Here is a 26,911-nt window from a genome sequence, read left to right on the forward strand (position 1 = left end):
TGAGCGCCATGAGCTTACGGCTTACTAGGATCCTCAATTTGGACGACTACTCCTTTCTCCGTCTTTTCGAACACATAACTGTGATGTCCATGGCCGGCTACCATGAGCTTGATTCTCGCACCGCCATGTGTCTATCTTGCACATGCAGGAGGCTCCGCGAGTTGGCAATGCCGGTACCCTTTGGTCGATGCAGGCAAGTACTAGGAAATTCTGTTGGAATCGCCTCCGATGAGTCGTTGGTACCGTGTACTCTATGGCCTCATATTCGGTACGTTCGTACAGTCCAGTGAGCTGAAATTGCATAGAATGATGACAATCTCGTATCGCTGCGTCGACAGCTATCCCATGGAAGACCAGTGGGAGCACGACATTGACAAGCCGCAAGAATCAGACGTGATTTGCGGTGCACTGGCCATCCCGAGTCTCTGCCATGCTCTGCACAACATGCCCCGTCTATCCGAGGTCGTGATTCGCCCCGAGTAGTCCCATGTATACGGACATGGCCTTACCTGGGAGACACTGTGTGGTTTACTGTCTCTCCCACATCTCTCACGGCTGGTCCTCGATCGGATCCATGTCTGTCCGATACCTCCGGAGGGTACAGCGACACCCCTAGTAAACCCGCATGCGCCCCTCACCTGCCTCGAATATCGCCTACTTAGTACCGGCGACTCGTGGTCTTGCTCACACCACCTCGTCCTCCCCTTCCTACCGCATTTCAGCGTTTCGCTTCCGGACATTTTCAAGTATTTAGCAACCCGTAAAAGCTAGATCAATCAAAGAAGATGCATGGCCTCGGCGAGAAGGTGTCTTTGGGAGAAGAAGTCAGGGCAGGAACCTCGTTGATTACTCACTTGCAGCTTCGAGGCGAGGCGACAGCTGGATTCACTGACACTGCCCCGAAAATGAGTTCGATTGTTGCATCACGGGCACAAGGTGGATACAATGTTCGCTATGAGTGCAAACGTCGATGATGCCCGCGACACTCGTTGACTGTTGAACAGGTTCTATGATGTGGATGTGTTTCATCTGAACGCAGTAACGTGTCAACGGTCACTTGCGATTCAATTTTTCCTGTCATTTAAGTGAGGTTTAGTTGTCGCAGGGGCTGGCATCCTATAAGAACGCTAACCCTCGTCGGTGTCTTATCCTGCAGCATACAAGGATGTCGTCTTTGCTAGCTAACGCCACAGGTCACGAGGTGCCTCTGAGTTTTCTTCTTTTGCCCTCCTTGACGAACACGTATGGCGCTCTACTCATCAGCACCTTCCTTGCACTTGCGTGAGTTCGTTCTCCTGTTAGAAAACTGCTCCTGGATACTGATGTCGGATGTCGATAGGTTGTACGGTTTGACTGTTAACCAGACTTACCGGTATTACCGTCTGTTCGGAAACAGCGATATCACCTTCCACAGATTGCTGGTACGTCGGTGCGGTTCACATTGCGCGTGAGAGTATGCCTAGATGATATATACCGTTAACAGGTTCCGGCTATACTGTGAGTCATAGAAGCATGCCGCTTGCGTGCTTTAGTAGAACCACATTTGCAGTGTCACCGACACCTTCCACTCTGCGACTATCATCCACACATGGTGCGTTTCCATTCATGCTCGCTTTATCCTCGTTTGTTGGACGTCTAACATAGATATCCGAAAGCTACCATTATCTAGTCGAAAACTACTTCAATCCGTCGGCACTCCTCGTAGCGTCATGGTACGTCCTCTGCTGATCTCACCATTTGCAAGCTGACCGTTAGGCAGGTCGATTCAGGTATAGTACATATCGTATCGTTAATTTTTCTGTGTTGATCGTGCGGGGTCCTCCAAGTTCATGCCCCTCTCCACGGTGGGCGGGTTCCTCCGGCAAAGCTTACCATGTACTTATTGAGAACTTATCAGGGACTTGTGGTCCTCCTATGTCAAAGGCACGTATAATGCGTCTACGGCACACGTCAACGAGCACTGATAGCGAATTTTAGTTTCTACACTCGACGGATCTTCCTCAGTATGATGTCCCGCAATTCCTATATTGTACACAGGATCTGATTTGGAGAAGTTGATCGGCGGTTCAGATGGATTGTCGCCATTATTGTGAGTGCAGCCACATCCAATTTCTCAAGCAACCGCTGACTGTCTATAGGTCGTCATGATGCTGGCTGAGCTCGGTGAGAGGCCACCTGTAGACGTTAACGCAAGAACTAAGATCCAACTGTGTTATTATTATCCGGATAAGGAATCTTCATCGGTACGTCTCCCATCTCCACGAACTCCTGTTGGCTGAAAATATCGTAGGCACGACAGTGAGTGCGTTCAAGGTCACCACATTTGAGGAGTTTGCCCTGGCATACATGGTGCGTGCACCGATATTTCGCATTCAGCAATTCCTGGCGCATGCTCACAATACCCAGTGGCTCAACTCAGCTTGCTTCGGAGCTGCGACTATCATCGACCTTGTCCTCATGATCGTCTTCCTCGTCGTCCTCCGGAGCAGCAAGACAGCGTTCCGCTCGTCCGTACATGCGCTACGCTTACAATGTGGAATGGGCCCTGACCTCCTATCTTAGGACGAAGAAGGGACTTGACAGCCTTGCGGTCTACGCGGTCATTGCTAGTGAGGATTAATTCCTGCCGTACTTCGAGGCCAACTGATGCCTTTGTGGTCCTAGCTCTCATGATCACGTTCGCATTCAAGGACTTCCCCTGCACCCTTACCACTGCAAAGCTGATAATCTTGAACCTAGTGCGCTCACACTCCCTGCCATGATATCTGTGGGTCTCTTGCAGCGTAATTTCAGATCAACTCTGACACTGTTTGAGCAGACCATTGTCTCGAAGGGAACATTCGTATACCTCGCCCTGGCCATACCGACCACAAAGAGTGAGTCTTAATACGATTATAACCCTATCTGCTGGTGCGCTCAACTCATGTTCTTGTCTAGTCTACACGAACGGTGTCCTCGCGTTGTGCGTTTCCCCCATGTGCACGAAGTATTCAGGCTGACACAGAGGCCGCATGCACATGTTAGCTTGAACGTGAGGCCCGACCTCGCAGAGAACTCTGTCCCTCTCAGGACAATGACATCCGGCGTGTCCACAATCAAGCGCACCTTCGGCGGGAGCGACGGTACTGGTACATCCAGATCTGGTGAGGTACGTGTGAGACACTCGTCGAGCCAAGGTTCGATTTGTGGATGCTAACGCGGAATATTGGTCAGGTTTCGTCGGCTCCAGTTGTTGACTTCAGGATGCTCTCAGCGTCCCGCGATGACAGTGCCAGTGGCACGGACGACGGGATGGGGCCAGATGGTCCCTCTGCGAAGACTCCTGCTGGTGTCATGGGACAGCACATGGTCGTCTAGAGTGCAAGAATCGAATCAGACGAAGAGTTCATTCGTACTTCCTATGCACTCAGGTTGGGCTGACACTGTAGCACAGCTTGATACCCCATGTGTTGGTCAGGGCGTTGCATAGCCATGGTCTCTCAAGCACGTCCATACTTATTTTCCGTCGACCGAATGTTTTTGCGATTAGCATCACAGAAATTGAGCATTGGGTGCAAGTAGTTCTAGGCCACTGCGAGGGGCAGCCTGACCTGTACCGTGATCCGTCAGACTGAAAGCTTGAAGAGACATGAGCGGCACGTACAACAGCACTCGGAATAACAGCCTGAGGAACGAGAGTGAGGGAACATCTCGGTGACGTTCTTAAATCAGGCACGGTCTCACTTAGTGTTAGGTTCATGAACGGCCCGTTCTTGTGGACTTCTGGCCGGCAAAGACTGTCATCAACCTCAGACGACGCCCTGGCAGCCTTAGGAGTGTAGCGGATGCTATTGTTAGACTGTACCTATGTACATTTGTTGTCGTTGTCAATATTATGCTTGAACGGGACCTCGCAGGACGGTGACGGACTCTACGACCCTTGGTGTACGATGTCCGCTCAGGCTTTGGCCGTCCTGACGAGGCGTCTGGCTAGGTGGAGGTCCTCGCTGGTCTACTGGTCGCGACCAGGCGAAAGAGCTAGAGCGCGGGACCAATTATCCAGACTAATCGTACTCCCTAGCACCGAGCGTTGAAGACTAAAAGCAGTGAGTATGTTGGTACGAGTGCGCTAAACACTCGAATGGCTGGAGTCGAGTCCAGTTGGGGTATCTGGAAGAGCCAAAGCCGAGAGGATGGAGAGTCCGAGAGTTCATGAGGAAAGGTGACTGAAGGGTGAAGGGGGGCATGATGCTGACGTTTGTGTCGACTCGGATTCTGCATGCAACGAAACCTTTGCGGGCGCAGATGCGGCACGAACGGTATCAATTTTCTGAGAATACGACCCTGTCAACCCATGAGTCACGATACAAGCAAAATGCTAGCACCACAAACCCACAGCCGCGCCGGTCGAGCATGCGGCGCGAGCAGAGACCTCTCTCGCGCAAGTACACCAATGTCGGTCGGGAATAGGACTTGAGTAAAGGGAAGGAACGTCGTCTGGCGCTGGATTGTTGAGTTGGTTGAGAGTTCGGACTGGTTCGGTCCGGCTGCTCAGCTACCTCGTCCCTCCGACCGCGAATCGTCTTGCAATACCGTGCTGGCTGACATTGCATGCTCAACCTTTCTCGATGCTCCTATCACTGCACTGTGCATATACGAACATTCAGTTCGCAGACGGTACTTGTGCGCTATCTACGAAGAATCTAGTAGGTCCCGGCTTGCTGTCGCCTCCTACTTCTATTCTTGTCCACTATCTTGAGTCTCTCCCCAGGAGCGATGCCATCGACGTGCTCAACACCGCCGTGCAAGACGCCAACTCGCATCATGGAAAGGAGCTGGAAGCGTAGTCAATGTGCGACCATGACCGGAGAAACAAGACAACGCACATTGTGGGCCGCGTTTGAATGCTCGTACACCCCTCCGCAGAAGGCAGCTGTAGCATCCTTGGATGTATGTGAGCGGATGAGAGATCGCCCCCCAGGATGCTGATCGAGGAAATCTCCGACGTCATGGATGAAGCCCGATACAACGAGAAGCGGACGCTCTTGCGCTTCCTTCCTGACTGCCCGTTCATATCGCCAAGGACACGTCGGATGGTTAGTTCGTGACTCGGAAAAGTTTCAAGGTGGCAGATGGCTCACAGCTCTCCCAGCTAACAACTGGCAGGTCCTCCGCTTGCGCCGGCCACTGGATGTTGTCTTGAACTACCCGAAGCTTCTTGAGCTTCATCGCAAGCTCCGCCTTGTTGACTTCGTTCTGAGGGAAGACGCGCAGGTGCGAAGCGATACGGAGTGCGGCGCATCCCGCGATAAACCACTTCGTAGGATCGAACTGGTACCACTTGACGGCGTTGCGATAGTCCATCGGGAACTGGTGATGGAAATTATGGTATCCTTCGCCCATGGTCAGGAGTGCTGTGCTGAAAGTTAGTAGGACGATCAGGTATGCAGTGAAATGCATACTCACCTGAGACGAAGTGGTCCCGCGCCGATTTCTTGTCGTCGAAGGGAGTCTCGCCCAAGTAATGCGCGAGGGAGTTGATAGAGAACACGGACTACAGTGTCTTGAGCCAACTTCAGCGTAGAGGAAAATCAGCACTCACGTGATGAACAAATGTGATTCGCCACATCCCCGCGTAGTAGAAACCTCCCCACCAGTCTCCCCAAATGATCCCTGCAACGATCGCAGGAAGGGCATACCCTACAACTATGATGATGACGAAGTACCATCTATGTTGCCACTGCACTACTTCGTTCTTCTTCAGGTCGCTGATGTCAGCCGTGCCAGGCTTCACGGACGGCTTGATGAGCATCCATCCGATATGGCTGTAGAGCAAGCCGCGTTTGGCGTTGTAGGGATCCAGAGGTGTGTCGGTATATCGGTGATGGGAACGGTGCCCTCGGGCCCACCAGTACACAGAACCTTGCACTGCGCTTGCCCCCATAAGGACGAGCAAGTACTGCAGGGGCCGAGAGGCGTTGTATGATCTGTGAGACCACAAGCGATGGTATCCTGCGCACGAACATTCTCACTTTGAGCGGCTTAATAGACAGGGTTGTGCTCACCCGCAGTGATTCCTGTAACTCGTTAGCTGAGACGTCATATCAATACTAGTTTACAGAGAGTGCACGCACCTAGCATCGATATGACATAGTACATTGCAGCCCACGCTAAGGTATACGACCGCAGCGGGGTGCTACGAAGCCCGTGTAGACCTATGGCAGGCGTGATCGTCAGCACCGCAAGATTGAACCATCTGATACGATGTAGGAAGGTGAAGAGGGCGCCCCGGTTAGGCATAGGGATAGGCGAGGACGAAAGGGTGGACACAGCGTGTGAGCAAACCCGGTCTTATGAGAGTGAAAGTCGTAAAAAAAGTCAAGGGCAGAAGTGAGAACTTTAGGGTAGCATGAGCTTCGTCGTGAGTTACTTGCTTGTCCTGTGAAAGATTCTGAAGCGATGTTCAGATATACACGGACACAAACCACACAGCTACTTCACATCGTTCAGGCACGAACAAGGCCAAGCAGACTGGTAAAACATCAAAGGCGCTGTTTGATCAGGAAGTGGGTACGGATAGCCACATGCTCCACATAGATGGACATAATGGGTCGGCGCGTAGTAATGAGCATCACCGAGGACCACCGAGTCCTCAGAAAAATTCCCCATCTGACTGTTGAGATTGATAGATGCTACGGAAGATGCTCACCAAAGAACGTCGTCAGAAGGTTGTTGGTCGACCTTCTTGTGCCTTCCACCTTACTTGGACCGCATGGAAAACGGTGTATGCCCCGGATCTGATCTTCTTAGTGAGTAGTCGGATCCTACAGGAAAGGACATATCGCTGTGAGTGACCGCGAGTGTGTACACACTCACAGAGTCATATCTGAACATGCACCTCAAGAGAAGTTCAATGATTGTGGATCGCGACTGCAACATCGTAAAACAGGACAAGAGCCGTTTGGCTTGATCCATCTGATAAAACACACGGGCGACTGTATGAGTGCTCAGTGCATGTTTGCACCTTTGATAAGAATAGATATCACGCACGTTGAGCCCTCTGTATACAGAAGCAACAGGCATGAGCCGTGAGTCGGAATGATTAGTACGATTTCGAAGAGCGATGCTAGGCCCGGCGGTACATTTCTCGGATGGGATTTTGCGAGCCGTATTCATTGTAGCGAACAGTAGGAGTCATCTCGGTCACGTTGCCGAGTGCGACCGCCTCAGTCTCGGGGCCAATGCGATATGTTTCATCGCGGGAGGTACCTCCTCTTGACGTATAAGGCTGTGAACTTCAACGGTCTCAGTTTCATGATTTCGGGAGAAGCGAAACCAAGTGTTCACCTGTCAGCAGTTGGCCAGGGTAATACGTTCATCCAAGTGAGGCTATGTGTCATATTCCCCCTGGTCGCGAAAGCCAAGTCGAAAGCGCTGGTGTGAGAAGTCGCGGTTGAACGCAGAAGACAGATGGGAGCACGGTGAAGGGAGAAGACTCACAGGAACAGTAGACGCTTCTTGTCACTGCCTTCAGCGTTGATATCACCAGGAACGACGGTCAACGCCATCGACTTCATACCGGGATAGCGTAAGTGAGGTCGTAATCCCGTTTTCCGTGTATGCAGACTTGAAGGCTCGATGTTCCGACCTGCCATACGAACTTCTGATGTGAGATCGTCTGCGGAGATCATCAGAGTAAGCGACATCAGAAGCATACCTCTAGTAAAAGTCTCTTCATGCCATTTTAATACCAAAGAAAAGCGTCACAGTACCCAGAGGCCACATGTATTGAATAGAGTGAAGGCTAGCTAGTAGTAGCACGGTGACACACCTGCCGGCGCCTCAGCTTCCACAGCTTCGGCATTTGCCGGAAGCCCCCAGTAAAGCTTCCTCTTGCTCCCGCTACGAGCTCGGCGCTACATACCTTCGCCTCATCAGTGTGTCACTGTGCTCGGAGCATTCAGTCCCGGTCTTACTCTTCCCCACGGCTCTCCATTGAACCCACTGTATAATTCGCGTCCTACTAGGAGAACCCACGCCCCTTCGCGCATCACGTCCAGAGCGAAGCCAAGGCGGACGCACCAGCATCTCCGATTGCTCCGATGCCTGACAGTTACCTCTCCGAGTGTTCTTCGACGGCGCACTGCATCGGCGTGGCGTGTGCAACATGGGAGATCGTCGGCTGACGAGCAGATGGTGAGTCTCAGGATTCTGACCACTTCGATACCTCGCCTTACCTTTCCATGTGGTGAACAGCCTCGTATATTGACATAACAACCTCGATCTCCGTCGCGCCATATCAGTTATCACTCAGGCTTCCATTCCCTCCGGTCTCAGCCTTGGGGGCAATTGCCCATCCTGGAAGACGAACTAGCTTTCTGTCAGGGTCACCGCTTGCCATCATATCTTGCGATAGCTAAACTCCCTCGTCGGAGGTTCTGTCATCCATGCCAAGGCCAGGACTGACGGAGAGTCCAAATCGCGCGCCCCTCGTTCCATTCTTGTATGCGCAGACACACAGTGGGTGCTCTCTAGCGATTTGGCTCTGTTCTGGGAGCCGCCACTGTACTGACAACACTCCATTACACCGACAGGTAGTTATGTATAGCTATTCGCGTCTTCCCCTACACCGCGGCAAGTGGAAGATGAGTCTTGACAGCATTCGCCGCTCACCCAGCTGCACAAGGACGCACCGAGTCCATCGGATTCTGCACAAATTTAATACTTCGTTGTGACCTCCTGATAGGGTCCATGTTCGTCATCACAGAACGCATACCCCCGGCACTCGGCATTTTACAACAAGACCTCCCATCGTCAGAACGTGGATTCCGTCTATGTCATTTTGTCCTGCTATGCACGTATGTCGTGTACGCTAGCCGTTGCCGTATTAATATTGTGATGTTGACCTGTTAGCGGCTCTTTGGAGGGTCGGCCATTTGTCTCTACTTACTGATCTCGAAAGAATCGCATGCAGTGATCGTTGAACGAGTCTGATGTTCCAGTATCTGTCGGGAGCATGGAGATTTTTCTTCTCACTGGCAGGATCGGCTCCTGCCAAATAAACTGAGCTCAATACCCCGAGCTCAAACATCAGGATATGCTAGAGTGCGATCACAAATCAATGAGGGAAAGCATGGGCGCCCATACGGGTTCGAGTCGGGCACAGCCTTTTCCGGGCGGCGGCGCCTTCCTCCATCACGGTTCCTTCGATTACTTGATACTTCGAGGCTGCTTCGAGGCGGCAGTGGAGGAGCACAGTCAGAGCTACTTAAACGCGGCTTTGTGCTGTTGCGCAGCGTTCTTCTCCTCCACCAACTGTTGAGTCTAATCCGTTTCTCCTTCCGTAGTGATATCCATGTCATCTAGCAAGCATCCTGGAGCATATGTCCGACTCGCCAGGCCAAACGAATATGCTGCTGTCACCCGAGTCCTCACGCGCGCCTTTGCGAAGGACCCGGCCATGAACTGGTATGGTTGCGTCACAGCGCTCGTCGACGACATCGACTCCCCAACACCAAAGGCCGAACGTACCATGCAGAATTTGAGCTGGTTCCAGGAGGCGTTAGTCAGGGCCACTATACTGGTTGGCGGCGTGGTCACGGTGGTCGCCATCCCCCAGTCTGGCGGCCAGGTGGAGACCCTCAACGGTCACGGCAGCAAGGGCACGGAGACTTCGAACGAGGAGATCGTGGCGGTGTCACTATGGCTACCTCCGGGCAAGACTCTCGACATGGGGCCCATAACCGTGTTTCGGTCTGGTATCCTGAAGGTTCTCAGGGGTTGGGGACTTAAAGGCGTGAAGGTGAGTGCCAGTAACTCCATTGGTTGTCGTTACAACTCACTTCGACACATACGTAACCTCTCAGCGCGTATTGTTGGAATTCTCCCCAGCGGTGGAAGGGACCCTGGAGAGGTCGTTCAAGGCTCACGGGCACGATCGGCTCGATTCATGGCACTTACTCGAGGTTGTCGTTGACCCTAACCACCAGAAGAAAGGTAAGTGACATTTCCGACCTTCCTTTGTTCACTATTGACAACTCGTACTCTGCTCCAGGCTACTCTTCCCTACTTATGGAAGAAGGATTTCGTCGCGCGTCCCGGAAGCCTGTTCACTTAGAGGCTACAACGGAAGTGAATCGAGAGATTTACGCGCGTTATGGCTTTGAAGTGGGTTGATGGCCATTCAGATATGTTTGTGAGTTCACTAACGACATCATCTTCGCACAGGTCGACGAGGTGCATCAATTCGGAGTCGGACAAGTCGACAAGAACGGAATCAAGGCCCAAGGTGAAGCTGCGACAGGATATCCTGAGTGGATCATGACGAAGGTGACGTTCCTTTCAATTTATAATGCCTTGCAGGTCCTGACACTCTTTGTGTTCGAACAGTGGTCGACGTGATGTCACACGAATCTGGATATAAAGTTGCCGCTCTTGTCCTGTACTTAGTCTATCTAGAATTTATGTACTGATGTCTCCACGTACTTTTGGGCGGGCTCGGTCCTGCCGTGATTATCCTGCCAGTGCGATTGCGCGCCGTGTACACCGCATGCGGAACTCCGGGTGCTAGTAAGTACCCTACTGAAATACAAGTGTACTACCTGTTGTGGCTCTGCGGAGTTGCGCGAGCGAGAAGCCTGGGGGACAGGTGGGTCACCGGGACGAAACGCGAGACTTAGATGAAGTGAGCACACGCGGTTGCAAGCGGCGAGACCATGGAGGCGGGAGAAGAATCTCGTCGGAGGCAGATTAGTCGCCTCGACGACATATACACAGGTATACACGTTTGTTGCAGGCCCGTCACTGAGATGCGAAGAAACAGAGCGATGGATCCAATAGATACTAGGACCAATATTTACAGAATAGGGATCATAGAAAAGCGACTCGTGTCTCCGCAATGACTCTAGAAAACGCTACACAAAGCTGCGTACGGACACTGCAATACGCAACGCAGTACCTGGTAGAGAGATGGTAAACAACGCTTTGTCCTTCGCAGGCTCTGACTTTGAGGTCGCGACCTCCTCCGTAGCCAGCAGGACTTCCTTCTCCTTCTCCTTCTTCTCTTCTTCTTGCAATTCCAACGACCACGCCAGCAAGTGTGCGATCAGCTCGTCAAGTTCCTCCTCAGTGTTCCGCGCATGCATCACAATCCGGACACGCTCCTGACCACGAGGGACAACGGGGTACGGGAGAGGACGAGTGCGATACCCGAGGTTGCGGAGGAAACGAGCGAGGGGAATCGGATAACTCGTGAGGATTGGAAAAATTGGTGAGACGACGTTGGAAGGGAAGTCCGCAGGCGTCGAACGGGCGGGAAGAGCGAGCAGATGGGAAGGCGTGTACTGCAGGGCCGCAATCAGTTTACTCTCGAAGGTTCGAGAGATATGGTGAAGCGAAGATATGAGCTGTAGAGGACAAGTTAGCATCATGACTGACCGACAAAACGTCTAGGATATCCCTACCTCTTCACCCGCAGAGCTCTCAATGTAGTCGAAAGACGTGCTAAGGGCGCACATCATCGAATGAGAGATCGACGTGGAATATATAAATGGACGTCCATAGTTGATGATATACTTCCGGACGGTCGGAGAACACAGAAGTACGGCTGTTAGGTATCAGATAGTTAGAGAACGCTTTGTACCGAATGCACGGGGCGTACCACCGGTGAGCGCGCGTGCCTTCCCGAACGTGTGCAGGACGGTGTCGATGCGATCCTCGAGGCCGAGAGCGGCCACAAGTCCACGACCTTGAGCTCCGTAGATAGCCGTGGAATGGGCCTCGTCGACAACAATGTGTCCGCATCCCGCCGGGAGAAGCTCTTCTACAAGACGGACCACTTCGGGCAGAGGCGCGAAGTCCCCGTCCATACTATATAGGCCCTCCAACGCAATGAACGCGGTGGCCTTCCCAGCTGCAATGGCGGGGTGTGCCCTCAAAACGTGCAGAATGGTATCGCGCAGGGATGCTGCTGAGTTATGAGAGAAGGGGTATAGCGCAGTGCGTGCACGGGAAGCCATGAGGCCGTCGCGAGTGGATGCATGAATGAGTTCGTCGAGGATAACGGCGTCGCCGGTTTGCGGGATGGAGTGCCAGAATGCGACATTGGCGTCGTACCCGGAATTGAAGAGCAGTGCGGCAGGGGCCCCGAAGAAGGTCTTCATCCGATCCTCGAACTCGAGGTGAGCTGAGGCATTTCCGTTCAGCAGTCTGGAACCACCAGTCCCAAACACCAGTGGTTCCTTCGAGATGTTGTCGATGAATGCTTGACGGAGGCGAGTGTCGGTGCATAAGGAGAGATAGTCATTGGAGAAGAGATCTGCAGCAGGGCACGGGATGATATCATCGTGAAGATCTGTCACTGGTACAGACCTTCGCACTCGTCCCTGCAGTGCCTTTTCCAAAGCGGCGGCCAAGGGAGTAGACATGCCGATCTGTACAGGGGATAGAGGGGTAGCTGGTGTACTGGAGGGAACAAGGGAAAGTGTTGAGTCTTGGCCCTTAAGTAATCTGTATTCCCGTGTCGCCAGACAAGTTACGGACTGAGGACTTCGCCATATGGTATACCAGTGTTCGACATCCTTCTCTACGGCCAGAAGAAGCACGGCCTTTCGTCGGGGGGGCACTGAGCGTCCTCCGATATCTGGACATGTTGATGTCTGTGAAGGTACAATCAGCAGGACCAATTTTCAAGCATGAAATCGAACATTCAGAAAGGCATCCCCCATGGACGAACAGATCTTGATTTTGTGGATGTTGTCATCAAGTGCGGAGTCTGTGCGGTATCGCGCATGTGGTGAGTCGCCTTGCTTCTGGGATTCTTTTTCGTAAGCTTCTCTGTTGCCTAGGGTCCGGGTACTGATGGATACGTGACTGAGGAGCGGGTTGAATACGGGAGGTTACAGTTGAAAAGCGCTCTGTCCGTTTTAGGTAGGCTGAGCGTCACTGAACCCGATTAGGAGTGCCTTCCTCGGGGCCTATCGTGCCGCATGCTCGGGCACACGCCGGCCTCGTCCACAGAGGCATGGCCAGGACTGTTTACGCATTTCCCATAACTTCTCCCGCGCTCGACCACGGTCACACAATTGAGAAATATCCGGTTCCCATGCAAGGCTGCCAAGGCTTACAGTTAAGAAATTGTGTCGACCCGCCAACCTCCGAGTCGAATGCGCCCCTGGTTTTTCTCTGATTAGTCAATGGTACGCGTATCGTTCACTGCGCTTTCGGAAGGCGGTGCCCTCGGCGTTGAAGAAGTATGGAACGTACGTTGCCTGCTTCGTATCGCCGTTTGAGCTCCGGTGGAATTCATTGATACTCTGTGCTAGACCCTAGCGGCTGGACTCCGAGATGTCGTCTCCCTCTCATGATCACTTGTCCCCGTCTCTGGCCGTACATAACTCATCTCTTGGCCTTGTTCTTTTTGGTTAGGCAGACTTTCGATCCTCCTCGCTGTCTGCACCACCTACGACAATATGGCATCTCAGTCCTTCCCTTTACCCAAGGCCTACTTTGTCGCACTATTTTGCGAAGCCATCCTGCATGGTATGTCAAGCCCTTTATGATGTAATGCAAGTATCTCATCCATACATAGGCGTTTACACGGTGCTCTTTATTGGAGCTATGTATCTCCTGCTGTGAGTTCTTCCCTTACTCTCGACAATGCTAGTACCAAACTCTGGTTAGCGGTCCACGACGACGACAGACCAAAAGGACATCACTAGTCAACCTAGCTATGGTGTTCCTTACGGTCGTCATGTACGCCTTGTCGACAACACACGTCGCGCTATCTCTGCGGCAGAACCTCATAGCGTTCTTCAATCAGCACGCTGCAGACGGGGGGAATACCATCCTGAATGACCCGAACGATCCTCTGGTGTACTCGCAAATTGCGATCGAAGTTATCAATGTGAGTTCAACGGGGATTCATTCTTTAATTGCTAAGTGCCACATGCTGAAAACGATTCCCATTCTAGTGTCTCCTGGGCGTAAGTAATTCTCTATCATTCAATGCCGCGTTGAGGCCAAATACCAGACGAGGACTCCATTGTATGCTGGAGAACGTGGGTGCTCTGGGGAAGAGACAGTCGGGTCATCATTCCTCCTGCGCTATGCATCATTGGTGGTTTCGGTATGTCTTCCATCCAGGTGCATGATGTGGTCGTCTCATCGAGGAATACCTAGCGTCCGGCATTGGCATGGTGCATGCCTTCTCGGTATCGGCCTCTGGCCAAGAGGTCTACAATGCCGATATCACCCGTTGGTTCTGTGTGTTCAGCGGCTTGACATGTTTAGCGAACGTCTACGCTGTCATTGCGATCTCCTTCAAAGCTTGGTTCGCTAGGTCCTCTCTCATCCCGTATAGGAGGCTGATGTGAATTCTCTCTAGGCAGCGAATGAGGGCGTTCCGCTATCTGAGCTCAGTGACCATACACGGTGGAAGGTACTATAAGACACTGCTAGTTATCATCGAGTCCGGCGCCCTCTACTGCATCGCTCTGGTACGAGTACCTCACTCCTCATCATTATCCGGCTTTCTGACATCGATATACAACTCTCCGCTTCATAGATAATCACTATCAGTCTCTTCCTGTCCGACAACAATGGCGTCTACGTGATTACAGACATGCTAGGCCATCTCACAGTGCGTATCTCAACCCTAACGTCCTTCCGAGGAACCCAACTGAAAAAATGCAGGGCATCTATCCGACTGGCATCATTGTCCTCGTCTGTCTGAACATGACCTTCCACGACAGCATTACACGCACAGAGAAGACCCTCACAACCCTGCAGGCCGAACCAGGACGCACAACCAGCGGCCTCGTCAACAGCAAGTCCCTCAGGACGGTCCTCCATCTCCGAAAGGAAGGGGGATCCACATCCGGGGCAGATGTAATGCCGGCAGGCTCAAGCGAGACGGAGAGCGGACTCGAGCTTGGCGTGTTGTCAGGCTCTGGAAAGCAGGGGTACGGGCTGGGAGACCTTGACCAGGATTAGTCGGAGATCTTGGGAAACATCCCCAACTCGAGGATCAAGGCGGGGTCATGGGCATGACAAGGACAAGTCAGTCGTGTACTTTACGCATGTGCCACATAGTGTCGTGTAACGTTTGGATCTCATCAATCCTGGACCGTCGGTGCACTTCCGTTCACGGACGATGAGCAGTCGTGTGTGAGGATCATGAACCATAATCCCATCCACTCAAGGAGAGACCTGCTGAAAGGTCCGTCTGACAGGAAACCCGGTATCGATGAGCTGCGAATTGAGCGCAGTGCACTGACAGATGCACTCCTTGGCAGAACCTCGATGAAGATGCGCCCCTATCATCCAGGGAGAGCTGCTGCCGCAACAGATGGAGGAGCGTCCACCTCGATTGTCAGAGGTGAGACGAGGTACGGTCTTATTCTGAGCCATCGGGATGCCGTAACTTACAGCTCATAGAGCGGGATACAGAGCTGCGGGTCCAGGTACCAGGGGCTCGGCGACCGTACTGGCCGTGTAAAATTCACGACGTCAAGCTGCGAGGCGATCCTGTGCTCTCAACCTGAAGTGCCAACAATGCAGTGTGCTCGAGAACACAGTCGGATTTGATTGAGAAGCAGAGGGTCCGTTTCGACACCCGGCGGTTGAACAGCAAAGGTACCGTACTCGGCAGCGTATTGAACCCGGCCAGCCATCCGAATTTTCGACTTACTTCTATGCCCTCGGACATCAGCCTCCGTTGAAATCCCAGTGCTCCAGGAACGCCGCGAAGGATTGAAGGTCCGTGAAACATGACCCATGATCTCGGACTACTCGGAGCGTATGTCACTTGACTGGGATAACTTGTTCTACGCACGTTGGGTAACAAGGTGTCTACATTTCGAGGTCCGTCATCGCGGTGACACGGAAAACTACCAGAAGCTACCTCAATGACACAGCGTGGAGCTTGGTCCGGACTCCTGAGGCATGCGCCTGTCTATAAGAGCTTCTCGTGTACCCCACTGAGTTTTTCCCGGGCACTGCTTCATACTAATGAGGCCAGAAACCTTGGCTGCGCAGCCGGCTGCTTCTGGTCCCGGTCGTATTTCCACATCGCCGGCGGCAGGACCGCACCAGCACACATCTACTTCCTATTCTCTGTTCTCCGAGTCATCCCGGATGGAAGACGAGAACCTACCCCGCCACCCGCACTACCTTCGCGATGTCTCGGCATTCCGTCCCAACTTCTAAGTGGCATACCCCTGTCCCAAACGTATACTTCGCCGCCGGAACCCAAGATCACTTGCGATAGATCCGATAGGGTGGCCTGGAGGAGCCTCCTGAAGGCTTCGAAAAGATGTGATCTGGCTTCACGCTTACGAGTAACTTTTCTCTCGCTTGAGGGCTCTTGAAGCCGCCTCGCGATCCGTGGATGTCATGTGCAAAGGAGGTAAGCCTGGGGTCCTTCATGCACGACGCTACGCCTACAAGTCACACATCGTGTCTCTCAATTCTCCCTGGGCCGGACGAGCGGACGGTGGCCTGTCCCCACGACGCAGCACAAGCTGATGGTCGTACAGAACACTCAACATTTATGCATGGTAGATCACAGCAAATTGGGTTGAGTCCACTCGATAGCGTTGCAGGAAGAAATCACTATTCATCGCTTCAGAATGGTCCTTGAAGAACGGTAATCGTCGCGGTAAGTTCTAGGTTATAGGCGTACCAAGTTCAAGTAACCGGCTCTCTGCGATCATCCCACTAGAAGGACAACATTTCACGAAACTTTGAGTCGAACATTCATGATATCGGTAAGAAACGACGACATAATAGGTGACCGAAACCCAGAGAACACGTTACAAGTGGTGCGAAAGCTTCTGAGGGACGTTTGGAGCAACCGCAGGGTTCTTGCTACCGTCACCGCCCTTGCCGTCAATGGCGGCCTTGATATCGACACCCTGCAAGCATCGAGGTTGGCATTGGCTCTACATGAGCAGCACGTCGATCCTTAGGGAACTTACCTGAGGGTTGTTCCACGTCTCATCCCCAACGAGACGGGGTGGGTTCCTTGAATTGATGCTAGAGAGTGCATATCAGAGCTGAATGACGATCGAGATGGACAGTACGAGACGTACATGCACAGAATTGTGTTCATGGCCACTATTACAGGCCGAAGTCAGCTGCGCTAAGTTACTTTCACATACAGCATCACTTACCCCTGGTTGCTATAAGGTTTGCATTGGCCCAGTGGGGTTCATGCGGTACCGCGATTGCCTGCGAGACAAATACGTTAGTTTACTGCCCGAACTACCTATGCCGAGACGTACGAAGATCAAAGCGAGGGAGTCAAAGAGGCTGAGTTCGGTCAGAACAGTCAGCAATTGGCAGGCCAGACCAAGTTACCCAACACATACAGGATGAAGAAACCTGTAGCGTGTCAGTTTTGCATATATTACGGCGGAAGGTATTGGTAATCGTACCTGTATTGACGCCGTAGTTTGCAATGAAGTCAACCCAGGACCCGTTCCTGAAAAGAAAGGTTTTCTCAGAAAAGTTGCGCATAACACCCCCGATGGACTGACCCTTGGTTAGTAACCCGCCCGCTTCGCGTAACATTGAACACAAATCCGAACAGAATGTAGTCGAGGATAGCCGCTGAGCCGCAAGTAAGTACAATCGCCCACTACAATTGCATGAAAATCAGCGTCTTGGATGTTGGTCATTGTGGTGAGTACTTACAGATTCGTCGATGTATTTCGTTATGGCCTGGAAAGCAAATCTGACCATCGTAGGTGAGGATATGTGAGAACCTCCAGGAGAAATGATTGACTCTTCCAACGCCAGCGCTGTAGAGACATCAGCACTAGTAGTAGCCTTTAGCATCGCGCAAAAGTATACATACTCATCCCAGCGACTTGTTCAAGCGCAGCTTCTTCAGTCAGTCTTGGCTACTACGCGTCACCGCGAAGTATCTACGCACCCAGACGGACACCCAGAAGAAGCACCTGGGCCAATGGACGTTTCAGTATGGAGCCATATGGTGCGTTACAGGCCTGAGACCACCCACCACGACAGTTCCTATAATCGTGTATTCTTCGAATATGCCGACGTAAGGCTAGTAACCACAAACAGCATTGCGCCGTGTACGCACTGAGTGAAGCCCGATGGGCAAAAAACCTGACAATATGTCAGCCATTGTTTGTATTGCGTATTGTTGACCAGATTTACCCTTGAGTAGTGACCGCTCCGAGTGCCTGAGGACGAAGAGATGTTGAGTCCAGTGTGCTCTAGACGGACGGCATCCGGTGCTCACCGCAACTATTGCTATAACCTTCAAAGCAGTCGTTAGAGCTAGAATACCGAGACTTGAGGGATAGACGTCACATTCGCTAGCCTATAATACACTGATCAGTCGTCGGTATCGTGACGATGATGTCTGATACTGACCACACAGCTTTCAAGAGGGCTTGGGGGTTGTTGATATTCGTGATCATTTGGCTGTTGCGAAGTTAGAGAACACCTTGTAGCAGCGTCAGAGACTTACGTGGCATTGACGTGTATCATAGTCTGCACCGTGGCCAGGACCCTGTAGTATCGTTCAATCTCACGAGAAACCGACGAGTACACCGTTAAGCATCCTCACAAATTGAACACGACCTGAGAAACCCATCGGTTGGCGTAATCGATAGCCAGTCAGAAGGTACTCACCACGACGCGGGTAGACAGGTCGTCCTTCGGAAAGAATCGGAAGTACCGGTATGTCTGATGGAGACCGAAGCCGTAAAGACTACGGCTCGTCAGCGTCACACAATGTTAACAGGTAGGATGCGACTTACATGACAGAGATGAAACTTCCCAGCAACATCAACCCGGCTCTATTGCCCAATTTTTCCAACGCATCCTTCTGCATTTCTGACAATAGATAGGAGGACGGTCCTATGGGACTGGACATCGAGTCGCTCATGTCTGGGAGAAGGCCTGGAGGTAGGTGGGGCGGTGGGGCGGTGAGAGATACTGGTGTTTCTATAAGTTGGCAGCGCCAAAACCTAATCACAATGGGAAACCGACCTGAATCAGGTTGAGGGTGTTTCCCGCTCTGTTGGTGAGTGTCTGCATGAGTCTATGTCACATCCACGAGCGCTGGTCTCACGTTCTGCATGAACTGGCTCCGCTCATTGATGGGCACGCATGTTCACCCATCCTCACCAAGCACGCCACACCACTAAGCGCATTGAAGCAAGGTGCGACTTCTGCTACGCCCACGTCTCTTCTCTTCTTCGACTGTTTTGATGAACTCTTGTGGGATGATGTAAAGACGCACGGCAGTAGAGCCCCTTCTGTTCGTTCCTAAATACGCCCTTCACCGCAGCTCGCTGTGGAGCGTGTCACATAAGATAGATGTAGTCGGCAGGTGTCGAGAGCTGCCTCGGCGATGCGTGGAGTTATGGTGGACATGGTCGTCCATAACCAGGAGGTGTCGAAGCGCCTGTTCCGGCCCGAGACAGGCCTGGGCAGGGCGCCCGAGCAAAGGCATCTTTCCGTCCTCCCTCCCGGGGCAGTGGAGATGCACAAAGTTGCACTAGACCTCAGGCATGGGCTCGAGGCATGTGTCACCATCCGCGCCCGCGCCATCGGAAGCCTCGTCCGTATCCTTTGACCACACTCGCAGTGCCTGCAGAAGCAGACGTTATTTGCGCCCAAGGTCCGCTCGCGAACCTTGAACATGCGATTCAGACTCATACATTGGGGTCGATGGTCCGAGTATCAAGCGAACGGTGACTAGATTGCCGCCGCTGTGTCTTTTGAGTCCGTCAGATACCACGTAAAGGACCGGTGGCTCGCACGGTTGTCGTCAGCGAGGCACCGAACAGGGGTGCGGTCTGACAAGGAGAAGCAATCTGAGGTTTCCATATTGATTGTTGAACACCCTCGGTGTCTCAGAAGTGCATTGGTGTGGCGCTTCTCTCTCGGCGCGCTCTTGTACAAAGTTTCACTGATGCAGCGATGTGGCTTCTTAACGCGCAGGAGTGAGGGAAGGCCCGGCCGCTGCTCGGAACCTTGCTCGTATGTTCCACAGGCGTTGACATGTGGTGAAGACAGAATCAGTATCCTCGTGACGACGGGTAACCGGAAACTCACGAAGTGTTCTAGACCATGCGGTGCGCGATTGAGGCCACGCTATGCTCTGTGGACTGTTGTCGGGTTGTGGAAGGGTTGCGTACTCTCTATGTCATTGTAAGGGGGCGAACATGTCATATTTCAGCATATGTAGCTGGGTATTGGTCGGGCGCCGTAACTTTGAAGGTGAGGATAGAAAGCGACAGTCGGTCCCGTCAACCATCATTTCGCGCAGAAGGCTAGCAACAAAAGTAGGCATAATTTGGCTTCAATCGGATTTGTGCCATACATACAACTTCAGATTGGGAAGCGAAGACTCAAGCGAGACAACTCATCCGTGCCCGCGAGACGTTCGTCGTCAACAGTCACATTGACAGGATTGCTCCCGTCGTTGAACTGGAGGGTCAGGCGACCCACCGTGTCGTAGCGTGGCCATACAGGGTCAGTCTCGTCATGGCTGTTCGGGTCGAGGTGATTGATGAAGCGAATGAAGTAGTCCGTCATGTCGCCCGGCCCGAAGGCCGTCAAGAGGTCGCTTCCATGAGCCTAGGAGGGAATATGTGAGCCTCACGAGCAGCATACAGTACGTGCGTGAATGATGGCTTACATCTCCTATGCCTGTGAAGTTGCCACGCGCGCTCTCTGGAATACCCAATCGCGTCAGTCACTATAGTTGATCGCGGTTGAACGAGAGGCGGCACTCACGGAAGTTATACATGAGTTGGTGCCGCGAGAACCTATCCAGAAGCTGACGGCGAGGTGCATTGAAGAACCAGTCGCCTTGTACAGCAGAGATCCGCTTGTACTGCGGCGTGAACGCATTTGCGTTGCCAGTGTCAAAGGGAGAGCCGGCAGAGGGGTCCGAAGGGTACAGCCGCAGCAGCTTCGTAAGATCTCGCGAAGATGCGCCAGGGAACCATGTCTGCGCGAGATAGCTCGCGAACTCCTCGTCGGTCCTAGATACATCTACTTAGTACTCAGTGCTTCCAAGATATAGAAGAGAGAAGGGACATACGTGATGTTCATCATACCCAGGGAGAAGATCGGACCTTCATCCTTCACGTCTCCTGATGCAGACATCAGTATTGCAAAGTGAGTTAAGACGGGACGAGACGCGTACCGATGATGACAGGCACGTCTGCGATCTTCCCGTGGACAGCAAGCTGCTGAGGGGGCCTCGCGACAAATGCACCATCTGCCCTAGGAAAATACGGAGTCGCCAAACCCTGACAAATGCAAATGACACTATTAGTCTCAAATTGCCATATGTGCAACAGTGTACATGAATGTATACCTTGATATCGACCTCGTTAGGGGTTTGGTTCACAGCAGCGAGCAAACTTTCCGCCGGAACGGTGCGCAAGCATGCTAAGGTGTCCGTCGCGTTCGTACACCCGACCTGGTTCACGACAAAGTCGTACGTGCCCTGCAGATCGGTGATGTGTCCGGTGGGGGTGGACGAGCCGGAGCTCATGATACCGGCGCGGAAGAGGCCATCGGGGTTGCCGCCATTGAGGAAGAGATGGAAGAATACCGACATGGAGCCAGCGCTCTCGCCCCAGCTATGTGGATGTCAGCCGTCTGCGCTCAGATTCTTATGGCGGCGACACGATCAGCTTACATCGTGACCTTCGCGGGATCCCCGCCAAAGGAAGGGATGAACTTGTTGGTCCAGCGGAGCGCCGCACGTTCTATATACCCTGGGTCACTGACGATGTGTGTAGAGGTGATGAGAGTGACTCACGGTCGTGGAGGCCTAGGTTCGCAACACCTGCATCCTGCACCTCCTTACCACCTAGGAACCCGAGAACATGCAACCTATGAACACAAGTTAGGCCTCGCATCTGCATAGGAGTATGCGAAGGCGCGGGAGTCTTACCGATAGTTTAGCGCGACGAAGATGAGGGGTTCGCCAATGTCGATGGACCTCTCGACGATAGCTGAGCCGTTGTATCCGGTCCTATCTCCCAATAAGTATGGACGAGGGCGCTGCCAACTTTGGTACATACATAGCGTTGGACCCGTCCGTGAAACCGCCTCCGTAAATCCACCGAGTCCATCGTCGGAATCTAAAGTCAGTCCTGCTAGTAGGAGAGGGTCGAAAGTGGGACATTCACTCACGAATAGTACGGGAAGCTTAGCATGTGCGGACGTGTTCGCCGGACGGATGATGTTGATGGATAAGCCTATGAGTAGCGAGTCTAAGCGAAGGCTCCACTGCTCTCTGGGTCACCTCACTCACAATCTTCGCTCTGAATGACGTCTGGGTTAGAAACACCAAACTTCGCGAGCAGCGGCAGAGCGCCCTCCAAAATTTCGAGTGGTAAGTCGGCAGGCACCGTTGCTGCCTGCTGGAGGCACTGGTTGCCTAGAGATGTAGCGTCGATGGTCCCGTGGTAGGACTCAATTAGCTGAGGGAGGCGGAGACGCAGGTCCCCTACCCTATGTCAACGCTTCGTCAGTGACATGTCCACTGAGAAAGGGAAGACCGACATTGACACTCACGGGGGTTGCGCATACGGAATTCCAAGGAAGCTCTCCACCGAGCCGTTGATAGTGCCAACAATATTAGCCTGGCCGAGCTTAACACTTGCCTTGTACTCCGTGAGGCATCCGTGAGCACATGAAGCGAGCCAAACTTGCAGAAGAAGGATTCTCGGAGTCGTAGGGAGAAACATGGCGTCAGTCGGCGCAGATTCATACTCTCGGACTGCGTGCGGTCTTTTCACAGCTGTGGGCATTAGCGTGATTTGCTCCCTAAGTCCGCTCGCAAACCTCGAACATGATGCATTGTAGTTGATGCTCCGAGTATCAAGCGAACGGTACTGGATGAGCGCGGCTGTGCCTTTCGAGTCCTTCAGATACCACGTCAAGGACCGGTGGCTCGCACGCGGGACGCCGACAGGGGTGCGATCTGACAAGGAGAAGCAACCTCGGGTTTCCGTAATGATTGTTGAGCACCCTCGATGTCTCAGAAGTGCATTGGTGTGAACAGGCGTGCTTCTATTTCGGTGCGCTCTTGTAGGAAGTTTCACTATTAATGCAGCGATGAGGCTTCTTTACGCACAGGAGTAAGGGGAGGCAGCATCGAGAAGAGACATGAACTCACATCTGATCGCGAAAGGCACGCCCTGTCCGTGTTTGATCCACCTATGACACAGGAAGCGGTGGACACGCTCCCACGACGCTGATGACTTTGTAGTGGGGGTGAGGAAGCGGCCCCTAAATTTAAGGAAGTTCGGTAACATGCGATTGCCAACGAAATTCGACCTGTACGCTGTGATGTGTATGGTCCATTTGTTCAACTGTGACGTTGCTTGGCCCTTCGGAGTTTCATGATTTTTAGCTCGAGTTGATCGGGGACGCTGTATGTGAGAAGAGATGCGGAAGCTAGTGAACGAATACGTGCCAACGCGTTGAACAAGCTGCGGCAGGTTATGATTAGCATTCAATAGGTACATGCTACGTGATGAGTTCCTACCCGTATGAGGCTAGCAGCAAGGACGTGGGCATGCATGCACGGTGTCTGTCGTTGGATCTATGGTTTAGAAAAGCAGAGAATTTGAGAGGATAGTGGTGAGGCAGGAAAGCTGAACAGAGCGTCGCGGGAGACCCTATGCAATCGGAACACATGGCCCACTCCGATGAATAATCTTGGAAGGCTTACAGTCATACCCGCACTTGGATGGAAGTGCCCCGCCACGCTGAAGGGGACATTGCACTCGGGCAATCCCAGTCGCTGTTCATGACTGATTACGCCTCTCCACGAAGTACATGGGAGAGCGAGGTGGGGAAGTAGCGAGAATGGCCGCAATCATTCCACTGAGCACAGACCTCTCTCGCGCAGGTATCCCTCATGCTCGTCACGATGCTTGACCACCAAGTTGTCGACCCACATCTTCCGCCAGGTGGGAAGCCCGATCTGCCATCGATTCTTTAGCAGATGTCAGAGTAACTGTAGACGAGAAGTCGATACATACATAGCCAACGACCGCATGGACCCAATCCAATAGATAGCTGTTCCGCTCAGACGAACCAGCTGTGGATGTCCGGAAGACGTGCCCGATGAAGTCTACGCTGATATGGAACTTACCGCTCCGCACGCCTGCGATGGCCGCGATATCAGTCACTGGCGCGAGATGCTCCGTACGGGGACGTACCGTCTAGGATAACCTTCGCGACAACCTCAGGCTGCGCACCGTCATCGGTCTCCTCGATTTTAAGCGTTATCTTCGGTTTGCACCTGTTCTCCTCCTCGTACCCCGGGCTGTATATCGTTCCTGGGAACGCGATGTGCACGTCAATGCCGTACAGCATGAACTCGGATTGCAGAGTTTCTGCGAGACCTGTAATGTGCCATATACCGGTGAACAAGAGAGAGAGAGAGACAAAACAGTGATAGAACATGGAACACGCACCTCGAAGTGCGAATTTGCCGGGAGAGTACGTGGAGTAACCAACCATAGAGAAGTAGCCCAGAATCGACGAGCAGAAGACGACCTTGCCCTTGACACCTTGCTGGACCATGGCTTTCGTCGCAGCCTGAGAAGATGTTATGAGCTATACGAAGCAGTGACGTGTTTATTTCGAGTTGTACAAGGCCTCAGGTATATAGCATTCACGACAGAGGCTGCACTGTAGAGTACCGTGCGTGCCCAGCACCACAGCATAACCTCTGAAGAACATGCGCGTCGGTGCCCACAACGCAATCCAAGCAGCCATAGTGGTCAGATACAGAGGATGTTCGAAACACACACCAACCATGCGCGCAAAATGCCGGAGCTTCCTGAAGGATGACCGCCACCACGTCCTCGGTAGCGTAGGCGCGTCATTCAGGTACAATATGATGGAGACCTTGCACATTCTGAAAACGATAGCAAAATAAGGTACTCACTAGAGCGGAAAACGCCTGCGCGTAGTATGTCGACTCCATGCCGGCCTTCAGCGACTCTTCAGTCTGCTCGACAAAGAAGCCCGGTCTGGACGCTCCCGCGCACAGGAAGTATGCATCGGGACAGTGTCCGTCAAAAGGTTCGCTCGCCGCCCCGATGGCGGCGACAGAGCCCTGTTCGGTGTTGACCGCAAAGGAGTATGCTCGGAAGATTTGCTGGGGGTTGTGGCGGACTGTCTACGGGAACGCTCGTACGCCAGCGGGAGTAAGGACAGACCTGAACACTCACCTCAAGCACCTCCAAAGCCTTCTGCAATTTTGCCTTGTCCCGCGCGACGATGGAGACGTGCGCGCCGTTCTGTGCGAGAAGCGTCGCGAGGGCGAGGCCAGCACCGGATGACCCACCGGTCACGAAGCAATGCTGACATCTCCTTGTTGGCAGAGCAAAGACAGAAGGGAATATACGGCTGACCTTGAGGCAAGGATCCCACCGCGTTTTGAAACTTAATATTCGTGTGGCGACGAGGAAAAGAGCAGGAATCAGAGCCAACGAAGCGAGAGAAGTCCAAATGCTCGGCATGAGGCCCAGGAGTAGCTGCTAGTTCGGCGTTACGGTGAATGTGGTGGTCTTGAGAGTTGTGAGACGCATCGCCGCTGGTATCTAGATAGATTTTCGTGCGCGCGGACGTGCAGGGCAGTCTTCTCGCGAATCACCACGTCTTGGCCTGACTTGGCAGGTGGCAGTTCGAGCACGGGTGACGGGCGCTGGCAGAATTTGCTTGCTTGCTGCTGCTGCTTCGCGAGCGTTAGTACACCGACGTCTGCTTGCTATGTACAACGCGCCTTTGTAGGCACTCGATCTCTTGTACCGACTCGACACATCACAGTTCTATCCCAAAGCGCCAACCAGCGAGGGGGTCCCTCGAGCGCGCGCCGGCGCTGGCTTCGGAGTACATAAGAGGTACGCGCTTTGTTCTTCATCTTCAGGTCTGTCACATCGCCCATTAGATGCAGGGCAACCATGGAGACATGTTCGATAGCCCTACGACTCGGAGCCTCCAGCTCAGGCTCGTTACCACGTGTACTGTTCATCGACCTCGAGTCGTTGACGATCATGCGTCCAGTGCGCCACCGTGCAGGCACCCCTATCGCAACTAGCTTGCGAGCGTCGACCTCTGAGTTGCCCCACGCGTCCCACTAACACCATCCGTCATATTTTGTGCTAGTATGCTTGAGGTACTTGCGTGATTCAATTGCCCTCGATACTCGGATGTTCGCTGATGGAGCCCTGCCAGTGTGCTAGATGCATGGCGACAACAATCGCCTACGGCGACGGCCTTGCCGTCTGGATCCGCGTCAATTAAGGCCCCGTTCTACCGGGTTGGTATTTGGTAGCATCATCGGTGAGCGGCTCATGGTATGATCACCAACGGGACACAAGCTCATGGCGGTCTTTGTTGTCAGACAAGTTCCGCGGTTTCTTCCACATGCTCCACATGTACAATATCTCTACTCTTTCATGCCCATCTTGATGATGGACAGGAAGGACTGTCGAGAAGCTCCAGCTTGGAGCCTGCTCTCTGAGTCTCGTGCACGATGAGCCCCTCGCGCATGGAAGAGGTGAACTTCCGCTACATGAACATCGATACCAAGATGAAGATCACCTGATTTCGTGAGCATTACCCCAACGTCAAGATACAAAGCTTGTGAGTCACCCTCCAAAGTCTACTAGTAGCTCCGACGACAGTGTTGATTCGGTTGTTTCTAGGGGATCAATGAACAGACTGCTTCACCATCTATAATGTCTCACTCCCGCCGAGCCCGGCGTTGGCTTCTCTGCTCCCACAGGAGATGTCGCGGACAATAACGAGTACGCCCTCTCATCGCTAATGTCTTCCCTCCCCGCCCCAGCTGACCTTACCTGTTCGCTCCTTCCGCAGCATCATCTCCGACACAAGCGTCCTCTGT

The 26,911-nt window shown here is 53.0% G+C and overlaps 10 protein-coding genes across 10 annotated transcripts; 4 read left to right on the forward strand and 6 right to left on the reverse strand.

The window, feature by feature from the left end:
* Positions 1–78: 78 nt before the first annotated feature.
* Positions 79–649, forward strand: L226DRAFT_539928 (uncharacterized protein). Its single transcript, XM_067681764.1, has 2 exons — positions 79–268; positions 339–649. The coding sequence occupies exons 1-2, from the start codon at positions 90–92 to the stop codon at positions 481–483; spliced, it is 324 nt and encodes a 107-aa protein (XP_067529823.1). The 5' UTR covers positions 79–89; the 3' UTR covers positions 484–649.
* Positions 650–1,160: 511 nt separating this feature from the next.
* L226DRAFT_539929 (uncharacterized protein) lies at positions 1,161–3,555 on the forward strand. The gene is made up of 21 exons (XM_067681765.1): positions 1,161–1,281; positions 1,340–1,421; positions 1,484–1,497; positions 1,550–1,591; positions 1,656–1,712; positions 1,760–1,769; positions 1,827–1,844; positions 1,898–1,923; positions 1,978–2,003; positions 2,055–2,089; positions 2,139–2,163; positions 2,232–2,243; positions 2,291–2,349; positions 2,407–2,507; positions 2,563–2,609; positions 2,665–2,677; positions 2,740–2,767; positions 2,819–2,876; positions 2,938–2,962; positions 3,025–3,148; positions 3,214–3,555. The coding sequence occupies exons 1-21, from the start codon at positions 1,166–1,168 to the stop codon at positions 3,355–3,357; spliced, it is 1,062 nt and encodes a 353-aa protein (XP_067529824.1). The 5' UTR covers positions 1,161–1,165; the 3' UTR covers positions 3,358–3,555.
* A 1,033-nt stretch (positions 3,556–4,588) lies between these two features.
* On the reverse strand, positions 4,589–6,394 carry L226DRAFT_539930 (uncharacterized protein). The gene is made up of 7 exons (XM_067681766.1): positions 6,114–6,394; positions 6,045–6,056; positions 5,582–5,991; positions 5,446–5,533; positions 5,121–5,393; positions 4,866–5,041; positions 4,589–4,814 (listed from the first exon to the last, which is right to left on the reverse strand). The coding sequence occupies exons 1-7, from the start codon at positions 6,277–6,279 to the stop codon at positions 4,683–4,685; spliced, it is 1,257 nt and encodes a 418-aa protein (XP_067529825.1). The 5' UTR covers positions 6,280–6,394; the 3' UTR covers positions 4,589–4,682.
* A 484-nt stretch (positions 6,395–6,878) lies between these two features.
* Positions 6,879–7,777, reverse strand: L226DRAFT_278733 (uncharacterized protein). The gene is made up of 5 exons (XM_067673553.1): positions 7,697–7,777; positions 7,480–7,627; positions 7,327–7,413; positions 7,030–7,274; positions 6,879–6,974 (listed from the first exon to the last, which is right to left on the reverse strand). Exons 2-4 carry the CDS (start codon positions 7,554–7,556, stop codon positions 7,106–7,108), a joined length of 333 nt encoding a protein of 110 aa, XP_067529826.1. The 5' UTR covers positions 7,557–7,627; positions 7,697–7,777; the 3' UTR covers positions 6,879–6,974; positions 7,030–7,105.
* A 1,435-nt stretch (positions 7,778–9,212) lies between these two features.
* Positions 9,213–10,502, forward strand: L226DRAFT_494445 (uncharacterized protein). Its single transcript, XM_067677486.1, has 5 exons — positions 9,213–9,781; positions 9,846–9,975; positions 10,034–10,146; positions 10,207–10,308; positions 10,369–10,502. The coding sequence occupies exons 1-5, from the start codon at positions 9,335–9,337 to the stop codon at positions 10,378–10,380; spliced, it is 804 nt and encodes a 267-aa protein (XP_067529827.1). The 5' UTR covers positions 9,213–9,334; the 3' UTR covers positions 10,381–10,502.
* A 270-nt stretch (positions 10,503–10,772) lies between these two features.
* Positions 10,773–12,865, reverse strand: L226DRAFT_515948 (PLP-dependent transferase). The gene is made up of 3 exons (XM_067678461.1): positions 11,639–12,865; positions 11,442–11,584; positions 10,773–11,384 (listed from the first exon to the last, which is right to left on the reverse strand). The coding sequence occupies exons 1-3, from the start codon at positions 12,402–12,404 to the stop codon at positions 10,893–10,895; spliced, it is 1,401 nt and encodes a 466-aa protein (XP_067529828.1). The 5' UTR covers positions 12,405–12,865; the 3' UTR covers positions 10,773–10,892.
* A 201-nt stretch (positions 12,866–13,066) lies between these two features.
* On the forward strand, positions 13,067–15,141 carry L226DRAFT_539935 (uncharacterized protein). Its single transcript, XM_067681767.1, has 10 exons — positions 13,067–13,175; positions 13,405–13,518; positions 13,568–13,610; positions 13,660–13,882; positions 13,950–13,961; positions 14,014–14,104; positions 14,158–14,308; positions 14,363–14,474; positions 14,543–14,617; positions 14,671–15,141. Exons 2-10 carry the CDS (start codon positions 13,449–13,451, stop codon positions 14,968–14,970), a joined length of 1,077 nt encoding a protein of 358 aa, XP_067529829.1. The 5' UTR covers positions 13,067–13,175; positions 13,405–13,448; the 3' UTR covers positions 14,971–15,141.
* A 1,454-nt stretch (positions 15,142–16,595) lies between these two features.
* Positions 16,596–19,398, reverse strand: L226DRAFT_539936 (uncharacterized protein). Its single transcript, XM_067681768.1, has 24 exons — positions 19,085–19,398; positions 19,003–19,030; positions 18,771–18,948; positions 18,643–18,721; positions 18,578–18,591; positions 18,479–18,520; positions 18,382–18,432; positions 18,319–18,328; positions 18,248–18,265; positions 18,163–18,188; positions 18,086–18,111; positions 18,002–18,027; positions 17,915–17,939; positions 17,837–17,863; positions 17,765–17,780; positions 17,674–17,713; positions 17,517–17,617; positions 17,415–17,461; positions 17,349–17,361; positions 17,262–17,289; positions 17,151–17,208; positions 17,070–17,094; positions 16,956–17,013; positions 16,596–16,892 (listed from the first exon to the last, which is right to left on the reverse strand). Exons 1-24 carry the CDS (start codon positions 19,091–19,093, stop codon positions 16,791–16,793), a joined length of 1,047 nt encoding a protein of 348 aa, XP_067529830.1. The 5' UTR covers positions 19,094–19,398; the 3' UTR covers positions 16,596–16,790.
* Positions 19,399–20,261: 863 nt separating this feature from the next.
* On the reverse strand, positions 20,262–22,730 carry L226DRAFT_563456 (carotenoid ester lipase precursor; the record flags this gene model as incomplete). The annotated part of the gene is made up of 13 exons (XM_067683563.1): positions 20,262–20,598; positions 20,660–20,694; positions 20,758–21,008; positions 21,068–21,119; positions 21,173–21,278; positions 21,347–21,614; positions 21,674–21,743; positions 21,797–21,870; positions 21,932–22,012; positions 22,062–22,108; positions 22,174–22,238; positions 22,295–22,494; positions 22,558–22,730. 13 exons carry the CDS (start codon positions 22,728–22,730, stop codon positions 20,350–20,352), a joined length of 1,671 nt encoding a protein of 556 aa, XP_067529831.1. The 3' UTR covers positions 20,262–20,349.
* A 957-nt stretch (positions 22,731–23,687) lies between these two features.
* Positions 23,688–25,884, reverse strand: L226DRAFT_597046 (oxidoreductase). The gene is made up of 7 exons (XM_067685649.1): positions 25,416–25,884; positions 25,233–25,364; positions 24,947–25,180; positions 24,471–24,594; positions 24,213–24,398; positions 24,033–24,157; positions 23,688–23,974 (listed from the first exon to the last, which is right to left on the reverse strand). Exons 1-7 carry the CDS (start codon positions 25,521–25,523, stop codon positions 23,867–23,869), a joined length of 1,017 nt encoding a protein of 338 aa, XP_067529832.1. The 5' UTR covers positions 25,524–25,884; the 3' UTR covers positions 23,688–23,866.
* Positions 25,885–26,911: the final 1,027 nt, after the last annotated feature.

Source organism: Lentinus tigrinus (assembly GCF_003813185.1).
Source record: "Lentinus tigrinus ALCF2SS1-7 unplaced genomic scaffold L226scaffold_49, whole genome shotgun sequence".
Taxonomy (NCBI): Eukaryota; Fungi; Basidiomycota; class Agaricomycetes; order Polyporales; family Polyporaceae; genus Lentinus; species Lentinus tigrinus.